The 27,209-nt window shown below is 46.8% G+C and overlaps 1 protein-coding gene across 2 annotated transcripts in view; it reads left to right on the top strand.

The window, feature by feature from the left end:
• Positions 1-27,209, top strand: part of LOC109875244 (rho guanine nucleotide exchange factor 18) — a 44,812-nt gene that overhangs the window by 10,419 nt on the left and 7,184 nt on the right. The window contains exons 2-17 of one of the 2 annotated variants that reach the window (XM_031810423.1): positions 5,156-5,226; positions 5,523-5,635; positions 5,853-5,993; positions 7,677-7,798; positions 7,967-8,077; positions 8,299-8,542; positions 15,694-15,948; positions 16,299-16,378; positions 16,548-16,726; positions 17,233-17,306; positions 17,463-17,648; positions 18,436-18,648; positions 19,319-19,398; positions 19,685-19,732; positions 21,017-21,199; positions 26,395-26,547. In XM_031810423.1, the coding sequence (XP_031666283.1) occupies positions 5,530-5,635; positions 5,853-5,993; positions 7,677-7,798; positions 7,967-8,077; positions 8,299-8,542; positions 15,694-15,948; positions 16,299-16,378; positions 16,548-16,726; positions 17,233-17,306; positions 17,463-17,648; positions 18,436-18,648; positions 19,319-19,398; positions 19,685-19,732; positions 21,017-21,199; positions 26,395-26,547 (2,175 nt within the window). In that variant the 5' untranslated portion in view covers positions 5,156-5,226; positions 5,523-5,529. Of the gene's footprint in view, positions 1-5,155; positions 5,227-5,497; positions 5,636-5,852; positions 5,994-7,676; positions 7,799-7,966; positions 8,078-8,298; positions 8,543-15,693; positions 15,949-16,298; positions 16,379-16,547; positions 16,727-17,232; positions 17,307-17,462; positions 17,649-18,435; positions 18,649-19,318; positions 19,399-19,684; positions 19,733-21,016; positions 21,200-26,394; positions 26,548-27,209 lie in introns of both variants that reach the window. The other variant, XM_031810422.1, reaches the window with a different exon arrangement.

Here is a 27,209-nt window from a genome sequence, read left to right as displayed (position 1 = left end):
CCCCAGCTGACCAGGCTCTATCAGAGCTTCAATCTGCCTTCATTGCCCCCCCAGCTGACCAGGCTCTATCAGAGCTTCAATCTGCCTTCATTGCCCCCCCCCCCCAGCTGACCAGGCTCTATCAGAGCTTCAATCTTCCTTCATCGCCCCCCAGCTGACCAGGCTCTATCAGAGCTTCAATCTGCCTTCATTGCCCCCCCAGCTGACCAGGCTCTATCAGAGCTTCAATCTGCCTTCATTGCCCTGCAGAAAGCATTTGTTGAACTGAAATTGGTACTTAATGCAGGTAAAAAACAAGTATATGTTGTTTTTCAAATAAACGTACTTTGGATGGTGTCCCAACTTTATAAATATCGGGACTGATAAAAAGCGATCTTTCAAAAAAACATGTTGATGAAATGAACAACTTAAAGTAGTCCTTCTTTTTCCCCCCAATTTCGTGGTATCCAATTGTTTTTAGTCGCTACTATCTTGTCTCATCGCTACAACTCCTGTACGGGCTCGGGAGAGACGAAGGTTGAAAGTCATGCGTCCTCCGATACACAACCCAACCAAGCCGCACTGCTTCTTAACACAGCGCGCATCCAACCCGGAAGCCAGCCGCACCAATGTGTCGGAGGAAACACCGTGCACCTGGCAACCTTGGTTAGCGTGCACTGCGCCCGGCCCACCACAGGAGTTGCTGGTGCGCGATGAGACAAGGACATCCCTACCGGCCAAGCCCTCCCTAACCCGGACAACGCTAGGCCAATTGTGTGTCGCCCCACGGATCTCCCGGTCACAGCCGGTTACGACAGAGCCTGGGCGCGAACCCAGAGTCTCTGATGGCACAGCTGGCGCTGCAGTACAGTGCCCTTAACCACTGCGCCACCCGGGAGGCCCAAAGTAGTCCTCTTCAATAGGAACAGTTTTCATTAAATAGCAGAAAACAAATCTTTCAGTCAACATTCCTACCGGTTATTTAGACTATGGTGATGTCATCTATATGAATGCATCTGGCACCGTATCGAAGCCATATGGTGCGGATGACAGGTTCGGTATACATCTTTGCATTTTGTATCAGAAAGTAGGCTGGCCCTCTCGGAAGTCTTGTGTATTGATGCGTTGCGCCCGTCTTACATAAACTTCTGCCCTACCTTACTTTATTGTTAACCTTCAGACGTATACCAGACCCGGAGTCAGGGATGGCGAACCCTAGAGATCCATTCACCTAGTTAGGTCAATCTAATCAGTGTATTCTGTGTGTTTCGGAGTCATCTTTGTCCGCCTGGAGACAATCTATCTCAGATTCGGACTTAGAGTCACTGTAATTAATCTCTGAAAGTGGCTCTGTTCGGCAGTGGGAAGTTCCCTCCCTACCAGATCTGGAAGTTGCCCTGGTGAAAGTGGGCTCTGGTCGGCAGCGGGAGGTTCCCTTCCTACCAGATCTGGAAGTTGCCCTGGTGAAAGTGGGCTCTGGTCGGCAGCGGGAGGTTCCCTTCCTACCAGATCTGGAAGTTGCCCTGGTGAAAGTGGGCTCTGTTCGGCAGCGGGAGGTTCCCTTCCTACCAGATCTGGAAGTTGCCCTGGTGAAAGTGGCTCTGTTCGGCAGCGGGAGGTTCCCTTCCTACCAAATCTGGAAGTTGTCTTGGTGAAAGTTGCTCTGGTCGGCAGCGGGAGGTTCCCTTCCTACCAAATCTGGAAGTTGTCTTGGTGAAAGTGGCTCTGTTCGGCAGCGGGAGGTTCCCTTCCTACCAGATCTGGAAGTTGCCCTGGTGAAAGTGGCTCTGTTCGGCAGCGGGAGGTTCCCTTCCTACCAGATCTGGAAGTTGCCCTGGTGAAAGTGGCTCTGTTCGGCAGCGGGAGGTTCCCTTCCTACCAAATCTGGAAGTTGTCTTGGTGAAAGTTGCTCTGGTCGGCAGCGGGAGGTTCCCTTCCTACCAAATCTGGAAGTTGTCTTGGTGAAAGTGGCTCTGTTCGGCAGCGGGAGGTTCCCTTCCTACCAGATCTGGAAGTTGCCCTGGTGAAAGTGGCTCTGTTCGGCAGCGGGAGGTTCCCTTCCTACCAGATCTGGAAGTTGCCCTGGTGAAAGTGGCTCTGTTCGGCAGCGGGAGGTTCCCTTCCTACCAAATCTGGAAGTTGTCTTGGTGAAAGTTGCTCTGGTCGGCAGCGGGAGGTTCCCTTCCTACCAAATCTGGAAGTTGTCTTGGTGAAAGTTGCTCTGGTCGGCGTTTTTAGTTGTTTTGCGCTTCTCGTGTAAAATGATCTCCAAAACTCCTTAAAGGTGGATGCTAGAGGACATTTTACTGAAGAACGTTTCATGTGATTTCTGTTTTGTTTTCATGTTTAGTGTAATTGATGTTGTATTGATGTTCATGCAGGGCTCGTCTGTTTAAAAAAAAAAAGGCCTTGGTGTCAGTCCCTGCCTTAGTTAAGGTTAAATTAACAAAAAGGCCTTGGTGTCAGCATGAGTCCCTGCCTTAGTAAAGGTTAAATTAACAAAAAGGCCTTGGTGTCAGCATGAGTCCCTGCCTTAGTAAAGATTAAATTAACAAAAAGGCCTTGGTGTCAGCATGAGTCCCTGCCTTAGTAAAGGTTACATTTTAAAAAAGGCCTTGGTGTCAGCATGAGTCCCTGCCTTAGTAAAGGTTAAATTAACAAAAAGGCCTTGGTGTCAGCATGAGTCAGTAAAGGTTAAATTAACAAAAAGAAGAATGCAGGGCACATTAGTCACAGCAAACAGTGATCCGTGTTTATCCACTTGTTTCTACCACTACTTCACTGCAGGCTCTGGCATGACAGGTTGATAATAAAATATAGTGGTGGGGACTGACTTAGTAGAATTAAAAAAATACATGAGCTGCCACACGCCGCTGGGATCCTTGGCTGACTTGCTCGTCTAGTTCTTGTTCTGACTAACACAAAAGGGGCTAACCTGTATTTCATGCTCCACACCTTCTCCCAGTTCCTCCCCTCCTACCCTGTGCACTATATATAGGGAATAGGGCCTGGGAGGACAGGGTAGGAGGAGAGGACTGGGAGAAGGTGTGGAGCATGAAATACAGGTCTGGCAGAACACGGTGTTGTCTTAGCCTCTCAGCCTTAGTGATCTGTCTGACAGAGCACAGTGTTGTTTCTTAGCCTCGCAGCCTTAGTGATCTGTCTGACAGGGCACAGTGTTGTTTCTTAGCCTCGCAGCCTTAGTGATCTGTCTGACAGGGCACTGTGTTGTTTCTTAGCCTCGCAGCCTTAGTGATCTGTCTGACAGAGCACAGTGTTGTTTCTTAGCCCTCGCAGCCTTATAGTGATCTGTCTGACAGAGCAGTGTTGTTTCTTAGCCTCGCAGCCTTAGTGGTCTGTCTGACAGAGCACAGTGTTGTTTCTTAGCCCTCGCAGCCTTATAGTGATCTGTCTGACAGAGCACAGTGTTGTTTCTTAGCCTCGCAGCCTTAGTCATCTGTCTGACTGAGCACAGTGTTGTTTCTTAGCCCTCGCAGCCTTATAGTGATCTGTCTGACAGAGCACAGTGTTGTTTCTTAGCCTCGCAGCCTTAGTGGTCTGTCTGACAGAGCACAGTGTTGTTTCTTAGCCTCGCAGTCTTAGTGATCTGTCTGACTGAGCACAGTGTTGTTTCTTAGCCTCGCAGTCTTAGTGATCTGTCTGACTGAGCACAGTGTTGTTTCTTAGCCTCGCAGCCTTATAGTGATCTGTCTGACTGAGCACAGTGTTGTTTCTTAGCCTCGCAGCCTTAGTGGTCTGTCTGACTGAGCACAGTGTTGTTTCTTAGCCTCGCAGCCTTAGTGGTCTGTCTGACTGAGCACAGTGTTGTTTCTTAGCCTCGCAAGCCATCCTGATCTCGCACGCTTACGTGAATGGTTCGCTGCACAGATAGCACAGCTGTAATCAATCTGCTATTTACAAGGCTAATTGTTTCTTGATGTGCTGTACTGCAGGAAGTAACCGTTTCTGTCTGGGTACTTAACAGGTGAGCCAGAGGTTATCGGGACTCTGTCTTTATTACGCAGCTGTGTATTACACGCACACTAGTATACTGTACTGAACATATCTAATTTACTGTAGTCGACTGTACTGTACTGAACTCTACTGTGATGTCCTGTCCTATCTTGTGAAACATAAACGTCTGGTCTGGTCTGGACCAACCAAATGTGGTCTTGCTTGTTTCATTAGAAAAATAGCCCGTGTGTAGAATAATACCCAAATATGCACAAAAAAAAGGATATTGCATATTTCTACCTTTTTTTGTGTACCTTTTTTCAGGAAACGTCACCTTGAAGAGAATAATATTAATATCCATCATTATGCATTTTTTGTGTAGTACAGATCACGGACCCATGGTGTAATTCTGTTACCGGATGTACATCCACTTCATCTACTGTAGTTCAATAACCCCAAAATATATTTGTTCAAAGTCCAGGTGTGATGTCATAGCTGACAGCCAGTTCTTTCTGCAGATTTCTTGACATCTTAAGTTTTTTGGTGGAAAATGCAAAAAAAAAAAATTAAAAAAAGAATATGATCTTTCTAATGTCATTTCACATGTGACATAATACTTCATCCACCTATTTTATGTACGACATTTGTTTATGAAACATCTATGTAAGTCTTAAAAAAGTGTTTATGAAGGCTTCATTAAGTTTATTTCATGCAATTTAGTTGACAGGGACAGTGCACAATATCCAAAGTTAGTAGAAGTATTTTTCCTATGTCCTGCTATGTCTTGTGCGAATGCTCTCTCTCTCTCGCTCTCTCTCTCGCTCTCTCTCTCTCGCTCTCTCTCTCTCCCTCTCTCTCTCTCGCTCTCTCTCTCTCTCTCTCGCTCTCTCTCGCTCCCTCTCTCTCTCTCGCTCTCTCTCTCTCGCTCTCTCTCTCTCTCGCTCTCTCTCTCTCGCTCTCTCTCGCTCTCTCTCGCTCTCTCTCGCTCTCTCTCTCTCTCGCTCTCTCTCGCTCTCTCTCTCTCTCTCGCTCTCTCTCTCTCGCTCTCTCTCTCTCGCTCCTGTCATGTGTCTCGTCTGTAAGCCTCTCGTGTCGTCAGTCTGTCAAACCAGTTTTCTCTTATTTACTTTTTTTTGTTTTCACTCCACTGCCTTTCTTTCTGTTCTGTGACATAAAACCGTCTGTCAGGATTCAACACCATCTGATCCTCTCTTCCTGTCAGGGGTGGTTTTGTACACAGGCTTTTGATCGTTCCAAGAAATCAACAGTAGAAACAAGTTTGACACGACCAAGGTGAGTTGATCTCTCTGTATCCCGATGAACTTCTGAATACTATGTTCATGTAAATATGTCTAAACATGTCAAATTTACAGCAGGCCACAAAAAAATAAAACTGTGTCTTTACATGAAACCAGACTGCCAGGACAGTGGAATTGTGTCCTGGCCATGTTTCTACTCAATAGCTTTACAAGTTAGCATTTAAATAATCTCTCTCTCTTCTTTTTCTTTCTTTCTTTTCTTTCTGTGTTTCCGCCACCCATAAACTCCACTGCTAACACCTTAGTGCCATCCTGACCTTTAACCTCCAGATAACACATGGATGACCTGGATGCTGTCAGAGGACTGTCTCCCCGGCCTGCTCCTCCTCCTGAGGACTCGGTGTCCCTCTCCACGTCCTCCACAGACACCATCAACTTGGAAGGTACGTCACCTGGTTGCTTGCTGTAATAATAGGGGAATCTGAGCTAGAGCCTAGGCATTACTTTGGAGAGCTAATGGAAGTCTCCAGGTCTCAAATCAAGTGGGTGTGGTCAACCAAACCACCTTCATTCCAATATGGCCGTCACCCATTTCATTGTTGACAGCCAACAGATGACCAAGTGTTTATTAAGGCTGTGTGTGTTATTGGGTGTGTATAGATGGCCACTACTCTGCCCTGCGAGCGGAGCTGGAGGCTGATGCTCGGGACTTGGAGGGAGAGTCCTGGAGTGTTGCTGTGGACCAGCAGCACATAAACAGCCTCCACCAAGACGCTGTAAAGAGGCAAGATGTCATCTACGGTAAGAACATACAGTACTGGAGCTGGATATGAGGGTGGACGATGTTATCTGCAAAAGGCATGTGTGGAGGGTGATGAGACTGAGGATAATGACTACTACAATTATGCTGATAATGGGCGCCTTCGACATTGTAGCCAACTTAAAAGACTAGTTGAGACTGACTGATCTACAAATCATCAAGTAATTACTCAATAATATTTCTAGATCAGTCAGTCCCAAGATGCATCACAGCTTTGATGTTTACATACACTAAGTTGACTGTGCCTTTAAACAGCTTGGAAAATTATGTCATGGCTTTAGAAGCTTCTGATAGGATAATTGACATAATTTCAGTCAATTCGAGGTGTACCTGTGGATGTATTTCAAGGCCTACCTTCAAACTCAGTGCCTCTCTGCTTGACATCAATGGAAAATCAAAAGAAGTCAGCCAAGACATCAGAAAAGAAATTGTATACCTCCACAAGTATGGTTCATCCTTGGGAGCAATTTCCAAATGCCTGAAGGAACCACGTTCATCTGTACAAACAGTAGTATTAAAACATATACATTATGGGACCACGCAGCGTCATACCGCTCAGGAAGGAGACACGTTCTGTCTCTTAGAGATGAACATACGTTGGTGCGAAAAGTGCAAATCAATCCCAGAACAACAGCAAAGGACATTGTGAAGATGCTGGAGGAAACAGGTACAAAAGTATCTATATCCACAGTAAAATGAGTCCTATATCGACATAACCTGAAAGGCCTCTCAGCAAGGAAGAAGCTACTGCTCCAAAACCGCCATAAAAAATCTAGACTACGGTTTGCAACTGCACATGGGGACAAAGATTGTACTTTTTGGAGAAATGTCCTCTGGTCTGATGAAATAAAAATAGAACTGTTTCGCCATAATGACCATCGTTATGTTTGGAGGAAAAAGGGGGTGGCTTCCAAGCCGAAGAACACCATCCCAACTGTGAATCACGGGAGTGGCAGCATCATGTTGTGGGGGTGCTTTGCTGCAGGAGGGACTGGTGCACTTCACAAAATAGATGACATCATGAGGCAGGGAAATTATGTGGATATATTAAAGCGACATCTCAAGACATCAGTCAAGTTAAAGCTTGGTCGCAAATGGGTCTTCCAAATGGACAATGACCCCAAGCATACTTCCAAAGTTGTGGCAAGATGGCTTAAGGACAACAAAGTCAAGGTATTGGAGTGGCCATCACAAAGCTCTGACCTCAATCCCATAGAAAATTTGTGGGCAGAACTGAAAAAGAGTGTACGGGCATGGAGGCCTATAAACCTGACTCAGTTACACCAGCTCTGTCAGGAGGAATGGGCCACAATTCACCCAACTTATTGTAGGAAGCTTTTGGAAGGCTACCTGAAATGTTTGACCCAAGTTAAACAATTTAAAGGCAAAGCTACCAAATACTAATTGAGTGTATGTAAACTTCTGACCCACTGGGAATGTGATGAAAGAAATAAAAGCTGTAATCATTCTCTCAACTATTATTCTGACATTTCACATTCTTAAAATTAAGTGGTGATCCTAACTGACCAAAGACAGGGGATTTTTACCACAAATGTTAGGAATTGTGAAAAACTGAGTTTTTATGTATTTGGCTAAGGTGTATGTAAACTTCCGACTTCAACTGTGTAACAGGAGTGATAATGTAAAGACACTGTCCCCCTCAGAGTTGATTCAGACTGAGGTGCATCATGTGCGGACCCTGAAGCTGCTGCTGAGTGTTTACCAGTATGAGCTGAGACACAGCCTACATATGGAGGATACTAGACTTGAGAGGATGTTCCCTCAGGTATCTCCATATCTGACTCCTCAGGAGTTGAAAAGTCGTTTCAATAAACCACACGGGAGTATATGTTCAGTGTGTGGACTGTAGTCTCTCTTTCCTTTAATCACATATATTTTTTCTCCTTCTTAAAACCAATAGATGTGTGTAATCGTTCCTTTATTCTTACATCAGATCGACAGCCTGCTGCACATCCACCAACACTTCCTGTGGTGTCTCAGGGACGGCCGGGACAGACACAACCACCACACTGTCACACAGCTGGGAGATATACTCATCAACCAGGTAGTGTGTGTGTCTCTGTGTGTTGTTGTCTTGAGCTAGCTAACCCCTCAGGAGGACTGTGTTATGACAGGGTGGTGGTGTGGCACTGTCCTCACCAGCATGAATGCTTCCTTTGAGAAAACAAGGAAATCATGACTCTCTATACTTTCCCTTTGTCATACCTGATAAACATGTTTACCTCATCAGAATGTTGTTTACCTGACGATCATGTTGTTTTGTAGTTTTCAGGTGAGATGGGGGAGAGGATGAAGGAGTGTTACGGCGTGTTTTGTAGTCACCACACTGACGCTGTCAGTTTCTACAAGGAACAGCTACAGAACAACAAAAAGTTCCAGAACTTGATTATGAAAATCGGTCGGTTGTCCATCGTTCGGAGGTTAGGAGTACCAGAATGCATCCTGTTGGTGACTCAGCGGATCACAAAGTACCCCGTCCTGGTGGAACGCATTCTACTGAACACTGAAGGTAACGAACTGACTCAACAAGCATTGTACTACTGAAATCACACAGTTCGACTGTATTGCTGAAGGTATCTAGGTGCACGTGATTAACTTGACTGGCATGACAGGTAGTTAGAATCTGTTTGGCATTTGACCCAGAGTCTGCAGTGTGACTAGATTGATGGATTTATTTGACAGTTTAAAAATACAATTCCAGCCAAGTAGAATCATTGCATTTAAAGATATCAATATCAAATCATTTCTGGGTAACAATGAAGTACCTTACTGTAATAGTTTTTATTAGTTTTCTTGTTTTTTGTTGGATGTCTCCATCCATCCAACCTCCCATTCCCCTACCGCAACCCAGCCAACATGTCTCCATCCATCCAACCTCCCATTCCCCTACCGCAACCCAGCCAACATGTCTCCATCCATCCAACCTCCCATTCCCCTACCGCAACCCAGCCAACATGTCTCCATCCATCCAACCTCCCATTCCCCTACCGCAACCCAGCCAACATGTCTCCATCCATCCAACCTCCCATTCCCCTACCGCAACCCAGCCAACATGTCTCCATCCATCCAACCTCCCATTCCCCTACCGCAACCCAGCCAACATGTCTCCATCCATCCAACCTCCCATTCCCCTACCGCAACCCAGCCAACATGTCTCCATCCATCCAACCTCCCATTCCCCTACCGCAACCCAGCCAACATGTCTCCATCCATCCAACCTCCCATTCCCCCACCCAGCCAACATGTCTCCATCCATCCAACCTCCCATTCCCCTACCGCAACCCAGCCAACATGTCTCCATCCATCCAACCTCCCATTCCCCTACCGCAACCCAGCCAAAATGTCTCCATCCATCCAACCTCCCATTCCCCCACCCAGCCAACATGTCTCCATCCATCCAACCTCCCATTCCCCCACCCAGCCAACATGTCTCCATCTATCCAACCTCTCATTCCACCCCCCAGCCAACATGTCTCCATCCATCCAACCTCCCATTCCCCCACCCAGCCAACATGTCTCCATCCAACCAACCTCCCATTCCCCCACCCAGCCAACATGTCTCCATCCATCCAACCTCCCATTCCCCTACCGCAACCCAGCCAACATGTCTCCATCCATCCAACCTCCCATTCCCCCACCCAACCAACATGTCTCCATCCATCCAACCTCCCATGTCTCCATCCATCCAACCTCCCATTCCCCCACCCAGCCAACATGTCTCCATCCATCCAACCTCCCATTCCCCTACCGCAACCCAGCCAACATGTCTCCATCCATCCAACCTCCCATTCCCCTACCGCAACCCAGCCAACATGTCTCCATCCATCCAACCTCCCATTCCCCCACCCAGCCAACATGTCTCCATCCATCCAACCTCCCATTCCCCCACCCAGCCAACATGTCTCCATCTATCCAACCTCCCATTCCACCACCCAGCCAACATGTCTCCATCCATCCAACCTCCCATTCCCCCACCCAGCCAACATGTCTCCATCCAACCAACCTCCCATTCCCCCACCCAGCCAACATGTCTCCATCCATCCAACCTCCCATTCCCCTACCGCAACCCAGCCAACCTCCCATTCCCCCACCCAACCAACATGTCTCCATCCATCCAACCTCCCATTCCCCTACCGCAACCCAGCCAACATGTCTCCATCCATCCAACCTCCCATTCCCCCACCCAGCCAACATGTCTCCATCCATCCAACCTCCCATTCCCCTACCGCCACCCAACCAACATGTCTCCATCCATCCAACCTCCCATTCCCCTACCGCAACCCAGCCAACATGTCTCCATCCATCCAACCTCCCATTCCCCTACCGCAACCCAGCCAACATGTCTCCATCCATCCAACCTCCCATTCCCCCACCCAACCAACATGTCTCCATCCATCCAACCTCCCATTCCCCTACCGCAACCCAGCCAACATGTCTCCATCCATCCAACCTCCCATTCCCCTACCGCAACCCAGCCAACATGTCTCCATCCATCCAACCTCCCATTCCCCCACCCAACCAACATGTCTCCATCCATCCAACCTCCCATTCCCCCACCCAACCAACATGTCTCCATCCATCCAACCTCCCATTCCCCCACCCAACCAACATGTCTCCATCCATCCAACCTCTCATTCCCCCACCCAACCAACATGTCTCCATCCATCCAACCTCCCATTCCCCCACCCAACCAACATGTCTCCATCCATCCAACCTCCCATTCCCCTACCGCAACCCAGCCAACATGTCTCCATCCATCCAACCTCCCATTCCCCCACCCAACCAACATGTCTCCATCCATCCTCTCTTTTTTTTGTGTCAGTACTGCCTGCCAGCAGTAATCGTCTCTGATTGATTGAGAGATTAAAGCGGCTATCATCATTAAGTAACATAATAGATGCTGAGCATTGAATATTTATATTAATGCATTTCAATATGATTATTTTTTTACTTTTCCCCAGAAGTATTTAGCCGCAGGGCACTCCCACTTCATATGAAGGAATGTGCCTGCCTGATTTAGGGGACACAGTGAACATTTGGGAGTTGGGAACAATTTCATTGTAAGACTTCTCCTTGGTGTTAAATACAGTCTGTGAACAAACTTAAACTGTATAAATTTGAGAGATATATCAGTGAAGACCACCTCTTCCTTGTCAATGAGAGACACCATATTACATTGTTTGAGAGATATATCAGTGGAGACCACCTCTTCCTGGTCAATAGGAGACACCATATTTCTCTCTATACTCAGCCAGGGGCAGATGAATCATGTCTAAACCAATTTAGGATGGGGCGAAATGCTAGTGCTTGGAAATACAATTTAAAGTTTGGTACGGATAGTCCTTACGTCTTCCCCCCTTTGTAAGTTTGTTAGTTTGATCCGAGGTCGTTTACCTTGCCACATACATTTTGAAACCGCACAATTAACTTTATCCCACAGCCAGAAGGGGGAGACATGGGAAGCATTGAATTACAGAAATTCAGCCGTTGCAATATATTAATTTTGACAATAGATATTCTGCCAATCAAGCAACTGAGATATTATTACATCTGATGAGGTCGGATTGAATTGATTTGAGCATTCTGTTAAAGTTTCTGGTTTTATCTAAGGAATGTTAGCAGTCTCCATGATGTTATAATTTAGTAACACAAACCCCAAAGCAAATCAAGGGGAGGAAAATAGGTTTATTCAAAGAGGATGAATTAGATGTTATGCTGAGAGGTAGATGGTCTCCCCTGTCCTCAGTGATTCTCTCCTGTGATTCTCTCCACAGAACAAAGAGGCAGGATGTTCTTTATAACCCAGCCCTAGCCCGTGGTTGACCATTTTTAGAATTCCTTGCAATAAAACTGGGACAATGGCCAAATAACAAGTATCCTGTTTCGGGCTTGATGCCTAGACAAATTCCTCCTATGTCTCTGAACCATTGCTCATTAATCCCCTATTACAGAAAAAAAACACTATTTCCGTTGATTGTTAGTACTCTGTTGACTTTTAGTCGTCTTAACCTTTAGTACTGCGTTGTGTATTTATCTTCAACATATTCTTATACACGGCGGCAGGGTAGCCTAGTGGTTAGAGCGTTGGACTAGTAACCGGAAGGTTGCAAGTTCAAACCCCCGAGCTGACAAGGTACAAATCTGCCGTTCTGCCCCTGAACAGGCAGTTAACCCACTGTTCCTAGGCCGTCATTGAAAATAAGAATTTGTTCTTAACTACTCCCCCCCCCCCCCCCCCCCCCCAGATCATTCAATATATATATATATACTTAATGTATTTTTAGAAAACAATTTTAAAAAACATGAAAAAATAGACCGTATAAAAAACCATTAGCAGTATGCATAAAATAATTCACATTAAACACCTTGCCTTTCTATAAAACACAAAGGGCATATTGTACTTGCTGTTACAATAAGAAATAGATTTCAAAAAAGTTATAGAAAACAAGTATTAACGGGTGTAATGATGTACCTTACAATTCATACCACATCCTGTATTAGGAGGAAACTCACAAAAAAGACATAATTGTCTACAAGACAATTATATTCAATCATCCCATTGGCAAGGTAATCATTCACCAAGTCCTTTAATTCCACACTGGTGTCAGTCCCACATTAGAAATTATGTTCTGACAGTCCTGGTTTCAAAAGAAATAGATATTTCACATAGATTTCCCCTAAGTAAGCATGTCCCGATTTTCAAGAAGACGTTGGACATTTCACATAGATATCCCCAATATGACGACTGCGATGTACAACGACTGCGATGTACAACATAGAAGCTTATCAGGTTCTGATCATCTTACTATGCTTCTTCACTCGAGATTGCTAATCAATCAGGTCATTATTCTCCAGGCTCCGCTTTGTCATCAACATGGACAACCTTGCAATGAGTGCCATGTATCCATTGTGATTTTCCCTGGACTTTTACTGCTGACCTTGTTATGAGCAAAACTTGATAGAGGACCTTCCCATTTTGGCCCTAATGTCTCTATTACATGTTTGTTTACCATCACCCACTGTCATGGTACTATGTCATATCCCCCCTCGGTAGTTATTCCCCACACCTATTTTACTTCCCCTACTGCTTTAGTGAGTTGTATGCAATAGTTAAGCATTGTGTCGCTCATAAAGTGAACATCTGCTTTGTGACATGGGCCGACCTGTGACGACCTCAACCATGTGGTTTTGTTGTGTGATGCCCGTATACTGCATAATACCGTAGGCAATGCATCTGGCCATGCTATCCCTTCTTGATGCGTCTTTGACCGCCTCACTTTCAAAACTCGATTTGTGCGTTCTACCTGTCCACTCGATTAAGGATGATAGACTACACTGCCCTTAGGCCGTAGCTCGTCTTCTGAACATAACACACCTTTCCTGTGTAACGAGTGCCTTGGTCAGAATGTAATTGTTCCGGAAATCCCCATCTGGGAATGATTTCTCGAGTCAGGATTTAGCTGTGTGTTGTGCAGTTCCTTTCTTAGTAGGTTAGGCTTCAACCCATCATGAGAAACAATCAACAATGACCAGCACATCTTCCTGACCTTTACATTTGGGCAGTGTGCTGTAATCAAGCTGTCGATGTCTGAAGGGTCCTGGTGGGGCAGGCGCTCTTCGTGTCTGTACTTTCACTCATCCCTTGGTGTTGTTTTCCATACAAATGTTGTAATTCGCCACAACAGCCTCAGCTTCTTTCTACACACCAGGATTCCACCATTTGCCCACAAAACAATAAACTATCTTGTCCACACCAATGTGTCCCAAAGAGTGGATCTGTGTTGCCAAGTAGGGTAAGAGTGCATTTGGCGCTACACATCTCAGGTTGTATTTCCACACACCTTTTTGGTTGAGTTTGCATCCTGCAGCCAACCATTCCCACACTTTGTCTTTTGGTGCACTGCTTTGCATATCTCTAATGTGCTGCAATGTATCCAAGGTGTGTCTCCTAATCAGTTTAGGTGACGGAGGTGTTCTCTTGGCAGCCCTGCCAGCCAACCATTACCTTTACCCTCGTCTGGAAAGATTTTTCCATGTGCTTTCATTTTCAAAATCGCAACTTGTCCAGGTAACTGGAGAGCATTCAGTAGAGCCATCACCTCTGGTCCATTGTTCACAGGAGAGCATTCAGTAGAGCCATCACCTCTGGTCCATTGTTCACAGGAGCTCCCAGTGATGTCATGAATCCTCTGTTTTTCCATATTTTTCCAAAATCATGGGTAATTTACCTATCGCCCTCGGTCTCTGCATTGTTTATTTATCTTCGAAATATTCTTATAGGAAGGAAGTATATCTACTCCCAAGTTTTTAAAATGGGAAACGATTGGGATTCCGTAAGTAGAGATGGAGTCCTCCATCAGGGTCTTGGGCGGCACTAGGGCTGATTTGGTTAGATTAATTTATAACTTGAGATAAAACAGAATTTACCAATTGATCTTCAATGTGTTCGAGAGCGATTTTCGATGCGTTGTCTACATATTGGAAAATATTGTCTGTGTTTAACGAGATGAAGTGATCACTAGATTTGAGGGAAATTGGTGTTATTTTCTTCGATTGACGAATTGCTTTGGTCAGGGGTTCCATGGATAATAGCAAAAGTGAAATTGGATCTCCTTGTCTGCTGCTTCTAGTGATTCTGAATGGAGCAGAGCAGATATGGCCTCCCTATGGATGAGGGATTAGCATATAGTATTTTAAGCATATTTATGAAATTAGAGACAATTCCCATACAGACTACAATGGACATATCTCTGGGTCTATCAAAAGCTTTTTCTGCATTGAGAGAGATTACAGACCAAGGAGCTGTTGTTTCTGATGAAGCATTTATGATATGGAATAGTCGACGGAGGTTTTCTGAGGGAATTTATTTTTTTAACAAACCCGCTTTGGTTCCGTGTGGAGTCTGGCTTGGTGTGGATTTACAATCAGAGGTGAACAGTTCTTTATAGAAGCGAGAGAAACTTTGATTAATTTGGGGTTTGATTGTACTTCCTCTGATTCAATAGTTGCTATATCAGCTAATTGATCATTACTGCTTAGGCCAGTAAACGACTAGGACGATTACTATGAAAGTAATGGTTGAGTCTAACTCAATGGATGGCAAATTCTGTTCTTTTTTTGCTCAATAAATGTAAGTTCTGTCTTGACTTTGGAAAGAGTAATAGCCACCTCGTCTGAAAAAGGTATTTGTTCAGAAGGCTCTAATGCAGTAAATGACATTTCCAATTCTGATATCTACTTTAATTGTGATTTATTCAACCCAGATGCAAATGTAGTTGCATTATTTTAAATAAACCCTTTGGTGGCATCCCATAAAATCCAGGGGTCATCGAGTTAATTTTTATTGATCATTATGAATTCATTCAGTTCAATTTCAAATGTGTCACAGAATGTAGGACTTTGTAGAAATGCGATGTTGAAATGTCATCTTGTGGCTCTTTTAGTAGATTTGAAGTTGGCAGTAGTAAGCGTGGTGGTCAGACAAGCTCTTATATTAAATGTATATTTTCTTGATTAAAGACAATCGAGGTATAGATAATGTTTTATTCCTGTTGAGTAGAAAGTGTACTTACTGTAATAGTTTTCCTTGAAAGAAGTTCCACAAGTTCCATTTTGATCCTCTGACTTCTCTCTCTGTGTGTCCTCCTCTCCTCCCACCAGCTGACAGTGAGGAGCACGGTGCCCTGGTCCAGGCCCTGGTTCTGATCAAAGAGACCATCTCTGCTGTGGACTCCCAGGTCCATGACTATGAGAGGGCCTCCAGGCTGAGAGACATAGGCGGCAGGCTGGAGCCACGTTCCCATGGTCGGTGGAAGGACGGCAGGGTGTTCACGAGAGAGGATCTGGCTGAGGGCCTCAGAACCCTGCTCCACGAGGGGACGGTCAACTGTCGGGTGGCAAACGGACGGCTCAAAGGTGGTGACCTCTCTAGTCGGCCCTTCTGGGATCTTGCAATGTTTGTTTGTTTTTTTTTGGGGGGGGGGTGATATTTGCGGTGGAAAAGCTTGGTTTTTACTGCAGTTTTTTAGGAAAATTGGCAACGGTTTCTTCTAGTAATCAGTGATACTCATTCTGGACACCCAAGACCACATGCGACCTATCAGGCCCTGATATAGTCTATATCTAGAACCCATAATTCCTTCTGGTCAGGTAACACAGTCAGAACTCCTGATCATAGTCATACTTATCTATTAGGAATGCTGTGACGATCTGTGAGGACGGCGTATTTGTTGATTTGAGTGTCTGCTTCTATCCCATGTCTTCAGACATCCACGCTGTTCTGTTGTCAGATGTCCTGCTGCTGTTACAAAAGGAAAAGGATCAGAAACTCATATTTGCTAATGTGGTGAGGGAGTTTCCTCAATATAAGAGAATCTGTGTCCAGCTACTCATTTTAATCCCAAAATGTGCTAGTTTTAAAGTATGGCCTCCTTCAAGGAGAGAAGGCCAGAAAATGTTGATAACCTCTGATCCTCTCCTCCTGCTCTCCTCCTCGTCCTCCTCTCCTTTTTCAGGACAACAAGACGTCGGTGATCTCCCTCCAGATGCTGATCGTCAGGGAGATGGCCCATGAGGACAAGGCTATGTTCCTGATCAGTGCTTCGTCCAGCATGCCAGAGATGTACGAGATACACACCTCCTCCAGAGAGGACTGCAATGCCTGGATGAGCCTTATACGAGACGCTGTCAACAGGTAGGAATCGCACAGGTAGGAATCGCACAGGTAGGAATCGCACAGGTAGGAATCGCACAGGTAGGAATCGCACAGGTAGGAATTGCACAGGTAGGTCTCGCACAGGTAGGAATCGCACAGGTAGGACTCGCATAGGTAGGACTCGCACAGGTAGGACTCGCACAGGTAGGACTCGCATAGGTAGGACTCGCATAGGTAGGAATCTCATAGGTAGGAATGGCATAGGTAGGAATGGCATAGGTAGGAATGACATTGGTAGGAATGGCATAGGTAGGAATTGCATAGATAGGAATGGCATAGGTAGGAATGGCATAGGTAGGAATGGCATAGGTAGGAATGGCATAGGTAGGAATGGCATAGGTAGGAATGGCATAGGTAGGAATGACATTGGTAGGAATCACAAGTTATTTTACTTTCTACACTTTCAACTGATTTGGAATCAGCGTATCTGTCAGTTCTCAGGGCTTATAGTAACCCCAATGTGTTTGACTCTCTTTGTGTCCCAGTTGTCCAGTAATGGAGGAGCAGCTGAGCAATGAGCAGGAGGAGGCCAGGCTAGCCAGGCTCAGAGACTTCCAAGGTACGAGACTCTACCAGCTCTACCAGAGAGCTTCAACATGTCCTCAATAACAACTGTCCAAATGCCTTCAATTCCCATTGTCAGGCCTTAAGGAATGTTTCCAGAGCTTCTCGTGTTTTTTTTGTTTTTTTTACCATAGATTCTGTGTGTTTTCAGAGCGTCTGTATGTGAAGGATTCCCAGATCATGCAGAGCCTGACAGAGAAGCTGCAGATGTTTGCTGACATGGTGGAGGCTGTAACAGGGATGGAGGATGTAGCTGCCCACTCCTGTCTGCTGCTCCGCGGTGATGACTCAGACCTCCAGCAGGGGGAGACACTGCTCAAGGGAGCCATCACTGAGGGTAGGAATGAAGCACGAATCCACTCCTAGACCATGCCCTAAGCCAGGGGTGCCCAAACCTTTTCACTCAGGCCCTCCTTCCAGCATTGGGGAACATCTTGCGCCCCCCCCCCCCCCCCCCCCCCCCCCCCGATGTCTATTTCTATGGGCACAAGCACTGTTCATTACTCAAACTGTTCACACCCCTGTTGTTGGTAGAGAGAGAATTTAGCAGGTTTTAAGATTTTCTGCAATTCTACACATTTTGTCATGGGGTAGAGAACATTTAGCAGTTTTTAAGCTAATTTCCTTGCAATTCTACACATTTTGTCATGGGGTAGAGAACATTTAGCAGTTTTTAAGCTAATTTCCTTGCATTTTGTCTAATGTGTATTCATGTGATATTTAAGTGATTGACACAGTATAACAAAATGGACGGGCTAAAAGCCGTTAGCTGACATGGGCTAGTTGATCTGGACATTTCTGACACGTTATAAATATCTTTCTAAGGTCTTCTCTTAGGGGGAGCGCCCCACAGTTTGGGAACCACTGACCTAAGCAATTGTGGAGATCTGAGAGGGTTTGATACATAGTTTGATAGGTTAAATTTGATAGGTTAAAGCAATATTGTAATATCTCCCCCATCCCCTCTGTTGACCCCTGACCTTGGTACTCCTGGCAGGTCTGATCTGATAATAGTTCACGTCACCATCGTCTTTAGTAAATCTGTTGACCCACCATGAGAATCCAATGTCAGCTTGTCTGTCAGATAATCAGATTTTAGGTTCTTCTTATTCTTCTTCTCTCAGTGGAGAATCTGCAGAACCTTCTCCTGTCTGGTGTGACTGTGCGAGATCCCCATCCAGAGGACAGCCTGGGACCAGGGAGGTTCAGTTTGAGGCCAGAAGTGGTACGGCTTTATCTAGGAGGGCTAGGCCTTGGGCGGCTGGGGAACCTGTCGGTGCATAGGAGAGCTGAGACCTTTGGAGGTTACGACTGCAACCCTCCCACCCCCATCAAGAGTAAGTATTTTATTTATTAAAAAAAGAATTAACCCCTTTTTCTCCCCAATTTTGTGGTATCCAATTGGTAGTTACAGTCTTGTCTCGTCGCTGCAACTCCCGTACGGACTTGGGAGAGGCGAAGGTCAAGAGCCGTGCATCCTCCGAAACACAACCCAACCAAACCGCACTGCTTCTTGACACAATGCCCACTTAACCCTGAAGCCAGCCTCACCAATGTGTCGGAGGAAACACCATACACCCGGCGACCGTGTCAGCGTGAACTGCGCCCATCCCACCACAGGAGGAGTCGCTAGTGCGCAATGGGACGAGGACATCCCTGCCGACGCTGGGCCGATTGTGCGCCGCCCAATGGGTCTCCCGGTCGCGGCCGGCTGCGACAGAGCCTGAACTCGAACACAGAATCTCTAGTGGCACAGCTAGCACTGCGATGCAGTGTCTTGGGCCTTCAGAGTGGTGCAGTGGTATATCAAGAGTAAGTCTGTCGGTCTGCCGCTCGGTCGGTCTGCCGCTCGGTCGGTCTGCCGCTCGGTCGGTCTGTCGGTCTGCCGCTCGGTCGGTCTGCCGCTCATACAGATGGACTATTATGTCCATATCTGGTCCTATCGTTCCTCATATCTCACAAATCCAGTGTTATCTTTTGAACACAGTTTAACATAATGTTTTCCAGATGTGGAGGGACGACCTCAACGTTCAAACTCTGACCCCCAGCTACAGGACCTTGACCAATCAGAGAGCCTGGAACTGTCGGTGAGTGACCGGCTATCCCAATCTCCTCGCAAGTGTGCTCTTGTTTTCTCCTCAGAGAGGAAGGGAGGTGTGGACTAGTTTTTTGTTTGTCTGATTCATGGTTTAGTGATTACAAGCTGATGAGGCACCAGAATCATACTGTAGTTCTCCATGCCCAAATCCATCCTTCCCTGAAGCCAAATTAGGTGTTACTAGATTACTCTCAACCTGAACATACAATATCTTGATGTGAATATCTGAAGTCAATTGGTTTTCTTGTCTCAACCTTATTTCTCGATCTCCCCAGTTCTTTTACGCCGTGCTGACGCTCTCACATAGGCTCTACGGTCTGCAGGTAAGACATACACCGACTGTACAAAACATTAAGAACACCTGATCATTCCGTGACATAGACTGACCAGGTGAATCCAGGTGAAATCTATGATCCCTTATTGGATGTCACTTGTTAAATACACTTCAAATCAGTGTAGATGAAGGGGAGGAGACGGGTTAAAGAAGGATTTTTAAGCCTTGAGGAAATGTTGACATGGATTATGTATGTGTGCCATTCAGAGGGTGAATAGGCAAGACAAAATATTTGTGTCTTTGAACAGGGTATGGTAGTAGCTGCCAGGCGCACCAGTTTGTGTCAAGAACTGCAATGCTGCTGTGTTTTTCCACGAGCAACAGTTTCCCGTGTGTATCAAGAATGGTCCACCACCCAAAGGACATCCAGCCAACTTGCCTCAACATGGGCCAGCATCCCTGTGGAACGCTTTCGACACCCTTGTAGAGTACATGCCCTGATGAATTGAGGCTGTTCTGAGGGCAAAGGGGGTGGGTGGGTGCGCAACTCAATATTAGGGAGGTGTTTCAAATGTTTGGTATACTCAGTGCATATATTCTTTACATGCTACAGACACAGTTGTAGGTTCATCCTGTCTTATCTTACCATTCCATTCAGTTTTAAGTGTGTCTCCCTGCCTCTCCCTAGTCTGAAGTGTGTCCCCTGCCTCTCCCTAGTCTGAAGTGTGTCTCCCTGCCTCTCCCTAGTCTGAAGTGTGTCTCCCTGCCTCTCCCTAGTCTGAAGTGTGTCTCCCTGCCTCTCCGTGTGTCTCCCTGCCTCTCCCTAGTCTGAAGTGTGTCTCCCTGCCTCTCCCTAGTCTGAAGTGTGTCTCCCTGCCTCTCCCTATGTCCCCTGCCTCTCCCTAGTCTGAAGTGTGTCTCCCTGCCTCTCCCTAGTCTGAAGTGTGTCTCCCTGCCTCTCCCTAGTCTGAAGTGTGTCTCCCTGCCTCTCCCTAGTCTGAAGTGTGTCTCCCTGCCTCTCCCTAGTCTGAAGTGTGTCTCCCTGCCTCTCCCTATGTCCCCTGCCTCTCCCTAGTCTGAAGTGTGTCTCCCTGCCTCTCCCTAGTCTGAAGTTTGTACCCTGTCCATCACTGGTGTTAAAGGCAAGATGCACCCATTTTGAATGTTACTTCATATTTGTGCTTCCCCTCGATTCCCAGGATCATTTCATGTTTTCACGTGTATCTGGTCTATTCACGTTCAAGCAGGAAGGAAATACATCTAGTATGATGAGTTTTGCATCATATGCCCTCTGCCTCCTGGTGTTAAGTATGTCCACTGTCCCTCTCCGTAGGCCATCGTCTCCCAGCAGGACAGCCACATTGAGCTCCAGCGTGCCTCTCATTTGGTGCGTGAGCGTCCGGGTCGCAACCGAGGCAACATGCTCCTGGAGCAGGAGAAACAACGTAACCTGGAGAAACAGAGAGAAGAAGTGGCCAACTTCCACAAGCTGCAGACACAGCACCGTCAAAACCAGGTACAATACAAGTTTATTGTGGTAGGGAAATTCAACTCTGGACCTCGAAGTCAGATCCACTGTTTTTTTTCATGGTTCCCCTTTAATCAGGGACTGATTTAGCCCTAGGACACCAGGTGGGTGATTCCCCTCTAATCAGGGACTGATTTAGCCCTAGGACACCAGGTGGGTGATTCCCCTCTAATCAGGGACTGATTTAGCCCTAGGACACCAGGTGGGTGATTCCCCTTTAATCAGGGACTGATTTAGCCCTAGGACACCAGGTGGGTGATTCCCCTCTAATCAGGGACTGATTTAGCCCTAGGACACCAGGTGGGTGATTCCCCGCTAATCAGGGACTGATTTAGCCCTAGGACACCAGGTGGGTGATTCCCCTCTAATCAGGGACTGATTTAGCCCTAGGACACCAGGTGGGTGATTCCCCTCTAGTCAAGGACTGATTTAGACCTGGGACACCAGGTGGGTGATTTCCCTCTAATCAGGGACTGATTTAGCCCTAGGACACCAGGTGGGTGATTCCCCTCTAATCAGGGACTGATTTAGCCCTAGGACACCAGGTGGGTGATTCCCCTCTAATCAGGGACTGATTTAGACCTGGGACACCAGGTGGGTGATTCCCCTCTAATCAGGGACTGATTTAGACCTGGGACACCAGGTGGGTGATTCCCCTCTAATCAGGGACTGATTTAGCCCTAGGACACCAGGTGGGTGATTCCCCTCTAATCAGGGACTGATTTAGCCCTAGGACACCAGGTGGGTGATTCCCCTCTAATCAGGGACTGATTTAGCCCTAGGACACCAGGTGGGTGATTCCCCTCTAATCAGGGACTGATTTAGACCTGGGACACCAGGTGGGTGATTCCCTTCTAATCAGGGACTGATTTAGCCCTAGGACACCAGGTGGGTGATTCCCCTCTAATCAGGGACTGATTTAGCCCTAGGACACCAGGTGGGTGATTCCCCTCTAATCAGGGACTGATTTAGCCCTAGGACACCAGGTGGGTGATTCCCCTCTAATCAGGGACTGATTTAGCCCTAGGACACCAGGTGGGTGATTCCCCTCTAATCAGGGACTGATTTAGCCCTAGGACACCAGGTGGGTGATTTCCCCTCTAATCAGGGACTGATTTAGCCCTAGGACACCAGGTGGGTGATTCCCCTCTAATCAGGGACTGATTTAGCCCTAGGACACCAGGTGGGTGATTCCCCTCTAATCAGGGACTGATTTAGCCCTAGGACACCAGGTGGGTGATTCCCCTCTAATCAAGGACTGATTTAGCCCTAGGACACCAGGTGGGTGATTCCCCGCTAATCAGGGACTGATTTAGCCCTAGGACACCAGGTGGGTGATTCCCCTCTAATCAGGGACTGATTTAGACCTGGGACACCAGGTGGGTGATTCCCCTCTAATCAAGGACTGATTTAGACCTGGGACACCAGGTGGGTGATTTCCCTCTAATCAGGGACTGATTTAGCCCTAGGACACCAGGTGGGTGATTCCCCTCTAATCAGGGACTGATTTAGCCCTAGGACACCAGGTGGGTGATTCCCCTCTAATCAGGGACTGATTTAGCCCTAGGACACCAGGTGGGTGATTCCCCTCTAATCAGGGACTGATTTAGCCCTAGGACACCAGGTGGGTGATTCCCCTCTAATCAGGGACTGATTTAGCCCTAGGACACCAGGTGGGTGATTCCCCTCTAATCAGGGACTGATTTAGCCCTAGGACACCAGGTGGGTGATTCCCCTCTAATCAGGGACTGATTTAGCCCTAGGACACCAGGTGGGTGATTCCCCTCTAATCAGGGACTGATTTAGCCCTAGGACACCAGGTGGGTGATTTCCCCTCTAATCAGGGACTGATTTAGCCCTAGGACACCAGGTGGGTGATTCCCCTCTAATCAGGGACTGATTTAGCCCTAGGACACCAGGTGGGTGATTCCCCTCTAATCAGGGACTGATTTAGCCCTAGGACACCAGGTGGGTGATTCCCCTCTAATCAGGGACTGATTTAGCCCTAGGACACCAGGTGGGTGATTCCCCTCTAATCAGGGACTGATTTAGCCCTAGGACACCAGGTGGGTGATTCCCCTCTAATCAGGGACTGATTTAGCCCTAGGACACCAGGTGGGTGATTCCCCTCTAATCAGGGACTGATTTAGCCCTAGGACACCAGGTGGGTGATTCCCTTCTAATCAGGGACTGATTTAGCCCTAGGACACCAGGTGGGTGATTCCCCTCTAATCAGGGACTGATTTAGCCCTAGGACACCAGGTGGGTGATTCCCCTCTAATCAGGGACTGATTTAGCCCTAGGACACCAGGTGGGTGATTCCCCTCTAATCAGGGACTGGTTTAGCCCTAGGACACCAGGTGGGTGATTCCCCTCTAATCAGGGACTGATTTAGCCCTAGGACACCAGGTGTGTGATTTCCCCTCTAATCAGGGACTGATTTAGCCCTAGGACACCAGGTGGGTGATTCCCCTCTAATCAGGGACTGATTTAGCCCTAGGACACCAGGTGGGTGATTCCCCTCTAATCAGGGACTGATTTAGCCCTAGGACACCAGGTGGGTGCAATTCATTATCTGGTAGAACAGAAATCCAGCAGGCTCCGGACCTCATAAGTTAAGAGTTGAATACCCCTGATGTAGTGGATCTATCTCTCTCTCTCTGTATCTCTCCATCTCATCTCTCCATCTCATCTCTCCATCTCATCTCTTTCTCTCTCCATCTCATCTCTTTCTCTCTCCATCGCTCCATCTCATCTCTCTCTCTCTCTCTCCATCTCATCTCTCCATCTCATCTTTCTCTCTCTCTCCATCTCATCACTCCATCTCATCTTTCTCTCTCTCTCTCCATCTCATCTCTCCATCTCATCTTTCTCTCTCTCTCTCTCTCTCTCTCTCTCCATCTCATCTCTCTCTCTCCATCTCATCTCTCTCTCCATCTCATCTCTCTCTCCATCTCTCCATCTCATCTCCATCTCTCCATCTCATCTCCATCTCTCCATCTCATCTCCATCTCTCCATCTCATCTCTCTCTCTCCATCTCTCCATCTCATCTCTCTCCATCTCTCCATCTCATCTCTCTCCATCTCTCCATCTCATCTCTCTCTCCATCTCTCCATCTCATCTCTCTCTCCATCTCTCTCTCTCCATCTCTCCATCTCATCTCTCTCTCCATCTCTCCATCTCATCTCTCTCTCCATCTCTCCATCTCATCTCTCTCTCCATCTCTCTCTCTCCATCTCTCATCTCTCTCTCTCCATCTCTCCATCTCATCTCTCTCTCCATCTCTCCATCGCATCTCTCTCTCTCCATCTCTCCATTTCATCTCTCTCTCTCCATTTCATCTCTCCATCTCATCTCTCTCTCTCCATCTCTCCATTTCATCTCTCTCTCTCCATCTCTCCATTTCATCTCTCCATCTCATCTCTCTCTCTCCATCTCTCCATCTCATCTCTCTCTCTCCATCTCTCCATCTCATCTCTCTCTCTCCATCTCTCCATCTCATCTCTCTCTCTCCATCTCTCCATCTCATCTCTCTCTCTCCATCTCTCCATCTCATCTCTCTCTCTCCATCTCTCCATCTCATCTCTCTCTCTCCATCTCTCCATCTCATCTCTCTCTCTCCATCTCTCCATCTCATCTCTCTCTCTCCATCTCTCCATCTCATCTCTCTCTCTCCATCTCTCCATCTCTCTCTCTCCATCTCTCCATCTCATCTCTCTCTCTCCATCTCTCCATCTCATCTCTCTCTCTCCATCTCTCCATCTCATCTCTCTCTCTCCATCTCATCTCTCTCTCTCCATCTCATCTCTCTCTCTCCATCTCTCCATCTCATCTCTCTCTCTCCATCTCATCTCTCTCTCTCCATCTCTCCATCTCATCTCTCTCTCTCCATCTCTCCATCTCATCTCTCTCTCTCCATCTCTCTCTCCATCTCTCCATCTCATCTCTCTCTCTCCATCTCTCCATCTCATCTCTCTCTCTCCATCTCTCCATCTCATCTCTCTCTCTCCATCTCTCCATCTCATATCTCTCTCTCCATCTCTCCATCTCATATCTCTCTCTCCATCTCTCCATCTCATCTCTCTCTCTCCATCTCTCCATCTCATCTCTCTCTCTCCATCTCTCCATCTCATCTCTCTCCATTTCATCTCCCTCTCTCCATCTCTCCATCCCATCTCATCTCCATCTCATCTCTTTCTCTCACTCTCCATCTCATCTCTCTCTCTCCATCTCTCTCTCTCCATCTCTCCATCTCATCTCTCTCTCTCCATCTCTCCATCTCATCTCTCTCTCTCCATCTCATATCTCTCTCTCCATCTCTCCATCTCATCTCTCTCTCTCCATCTCTCCATCTCATCTCTCTCTCTCCATCTCTCCATCTCATCTCTCTCTCTCCATCTCTCCATCTCATCTCTCTCTCTCCATCTCTCCATCTCATCTCTCTCTCCATCTCTCCATCTCATCTCTCTCTCTCCATCTCTCCATCTCATCTCTCTCCATTTCATCTCCCTCTCTCCATCTCTCCATCCCATCTCATCTCCATCTCATCTCTTTCTCTCACTCTCCATCTCATCTATCCATCTCTCCATCTCATCTCCATCTCTCCCTCTCATCTCTCCATCTCATCTCTCTCTCTCCATCTCTCCATCTCATCTCTCTCTCTCCATCTCTCCATCTCATCTCTCTCTCTCCATCTCTCCATCTCATCTCTCTCCATTTCATCTCCCTCTCTCCATCTCTCCATCCCATCTCATCTCCATCTCATCTCTTTCTCTCACTCTCCATCTCATCTCTCCATCTCTCCATCTCATCTCCATCTCTCCCTCTCATCTCTCCATCTCATCTCTCTCTCTCCATCTCATCTCTCCATCTCATCTCTCTCTCCATCTCATCTCCATCTCATCTCTCTCTCATCTCTCTCTCCATCCCATCTCATCTCCATCTCATCTCTTTCTCTCTCTCTCTCCATCTCATCTCTCTCTCTCCATCTCATCTCTCTCTCTCCATCTCATCTCTCCATCTCATCGCTCTCTCTCCATCTCTCCATCTCCATCTCATCTCTCTCTCCATCTCATCTCTCTCTCTCCATCTCGTCTCTCTCTCCATCTCTCTCTCTCTCCATCTCATCTTTCATCCATCTCTCTCTCTCTCCATCTCATCTTTCATCCATCTCTATCCCCAGGCTCGCTGGGAGAAGGAGCGGAAGCGTCACCGGCTGCAGGCGGAGGTCCTAGAGGCGGAGCTAAGACAGAGAGAGGAGGAGTGTAGGAGACTGGAGAAGAAACTAGAGATGGAGAGAGAGGAGCTGGAGAGACAGAGAGAGACATACCAACAGGTTGCTGCTTCCTTACAATATAATAATATACAGGAGAAAATCTGACCTCTCTGAAATGAAAATGGATGGCCCTCCCTTCAGTGAAAATATATTTTTACCCTCCCTGAACGCTTGAAAAAGTGATCCTCCCATATACCCCAAATAATAATTAAAACATAAAATGGATAGCAGAGAACATGCCAATCATTTACCCTCATTCCTAGGACAAACCAGAGTCTTAGATATTCAGTTTTAGAAACTGTTCTTTGTTTTGTAAGCATTACATGGCAAAGTACCCAGAAGGTTGTCAATTCACAGACTACCGCGGACAAGAGTAGGGGTGAAGAGACTGATTTGCCTCCATTGTAATAAAAGCACTAAATTCATCTATTTTTTTACCTTTATTTAACTAGGCAAGTCAGTTAAGAACAAATTCTTATTTTCAATGACGGCCTAGGAACAGTGGGTTAACTGCCTGTTCAGGGGCAGAACGACAGATTTGTACCTTGTCAGCTCGGGGATTTGAACTTGCAACCTTCCGGTTACTAGTCCAACGCTCTAACCACTAGGCTACCCTGCCGCCCCTATCATATTTTTGCAGGCCAAGAAAAATGAGCCTTTTTATGAACACATTTCATGCAATTCTATGTTAGACTGCTGTGATACAGCCTGGATGGAACCAG

Source organism: Oncorhynchus kisutch, linkage group LG30 (genome assembly GCF_002021735.2).
Source record: "Oncorhynchus kisutch isolate 150728-3 linkage group LG30, Okis_V2, whole genome shotgun sequence".
Lineage (NCBI taxonomy): Eukaryota > Metazoa > Chordata > Actinopteri > Salmoniformes > Salmonidae > Oncorhynchus > Oncorhynchus kisutch.
The sequence above is the reverse complement of the archived record's forward strand: the minus strand, read 5'-3'. Positions and strand labels throughout refer to the sequence as shown.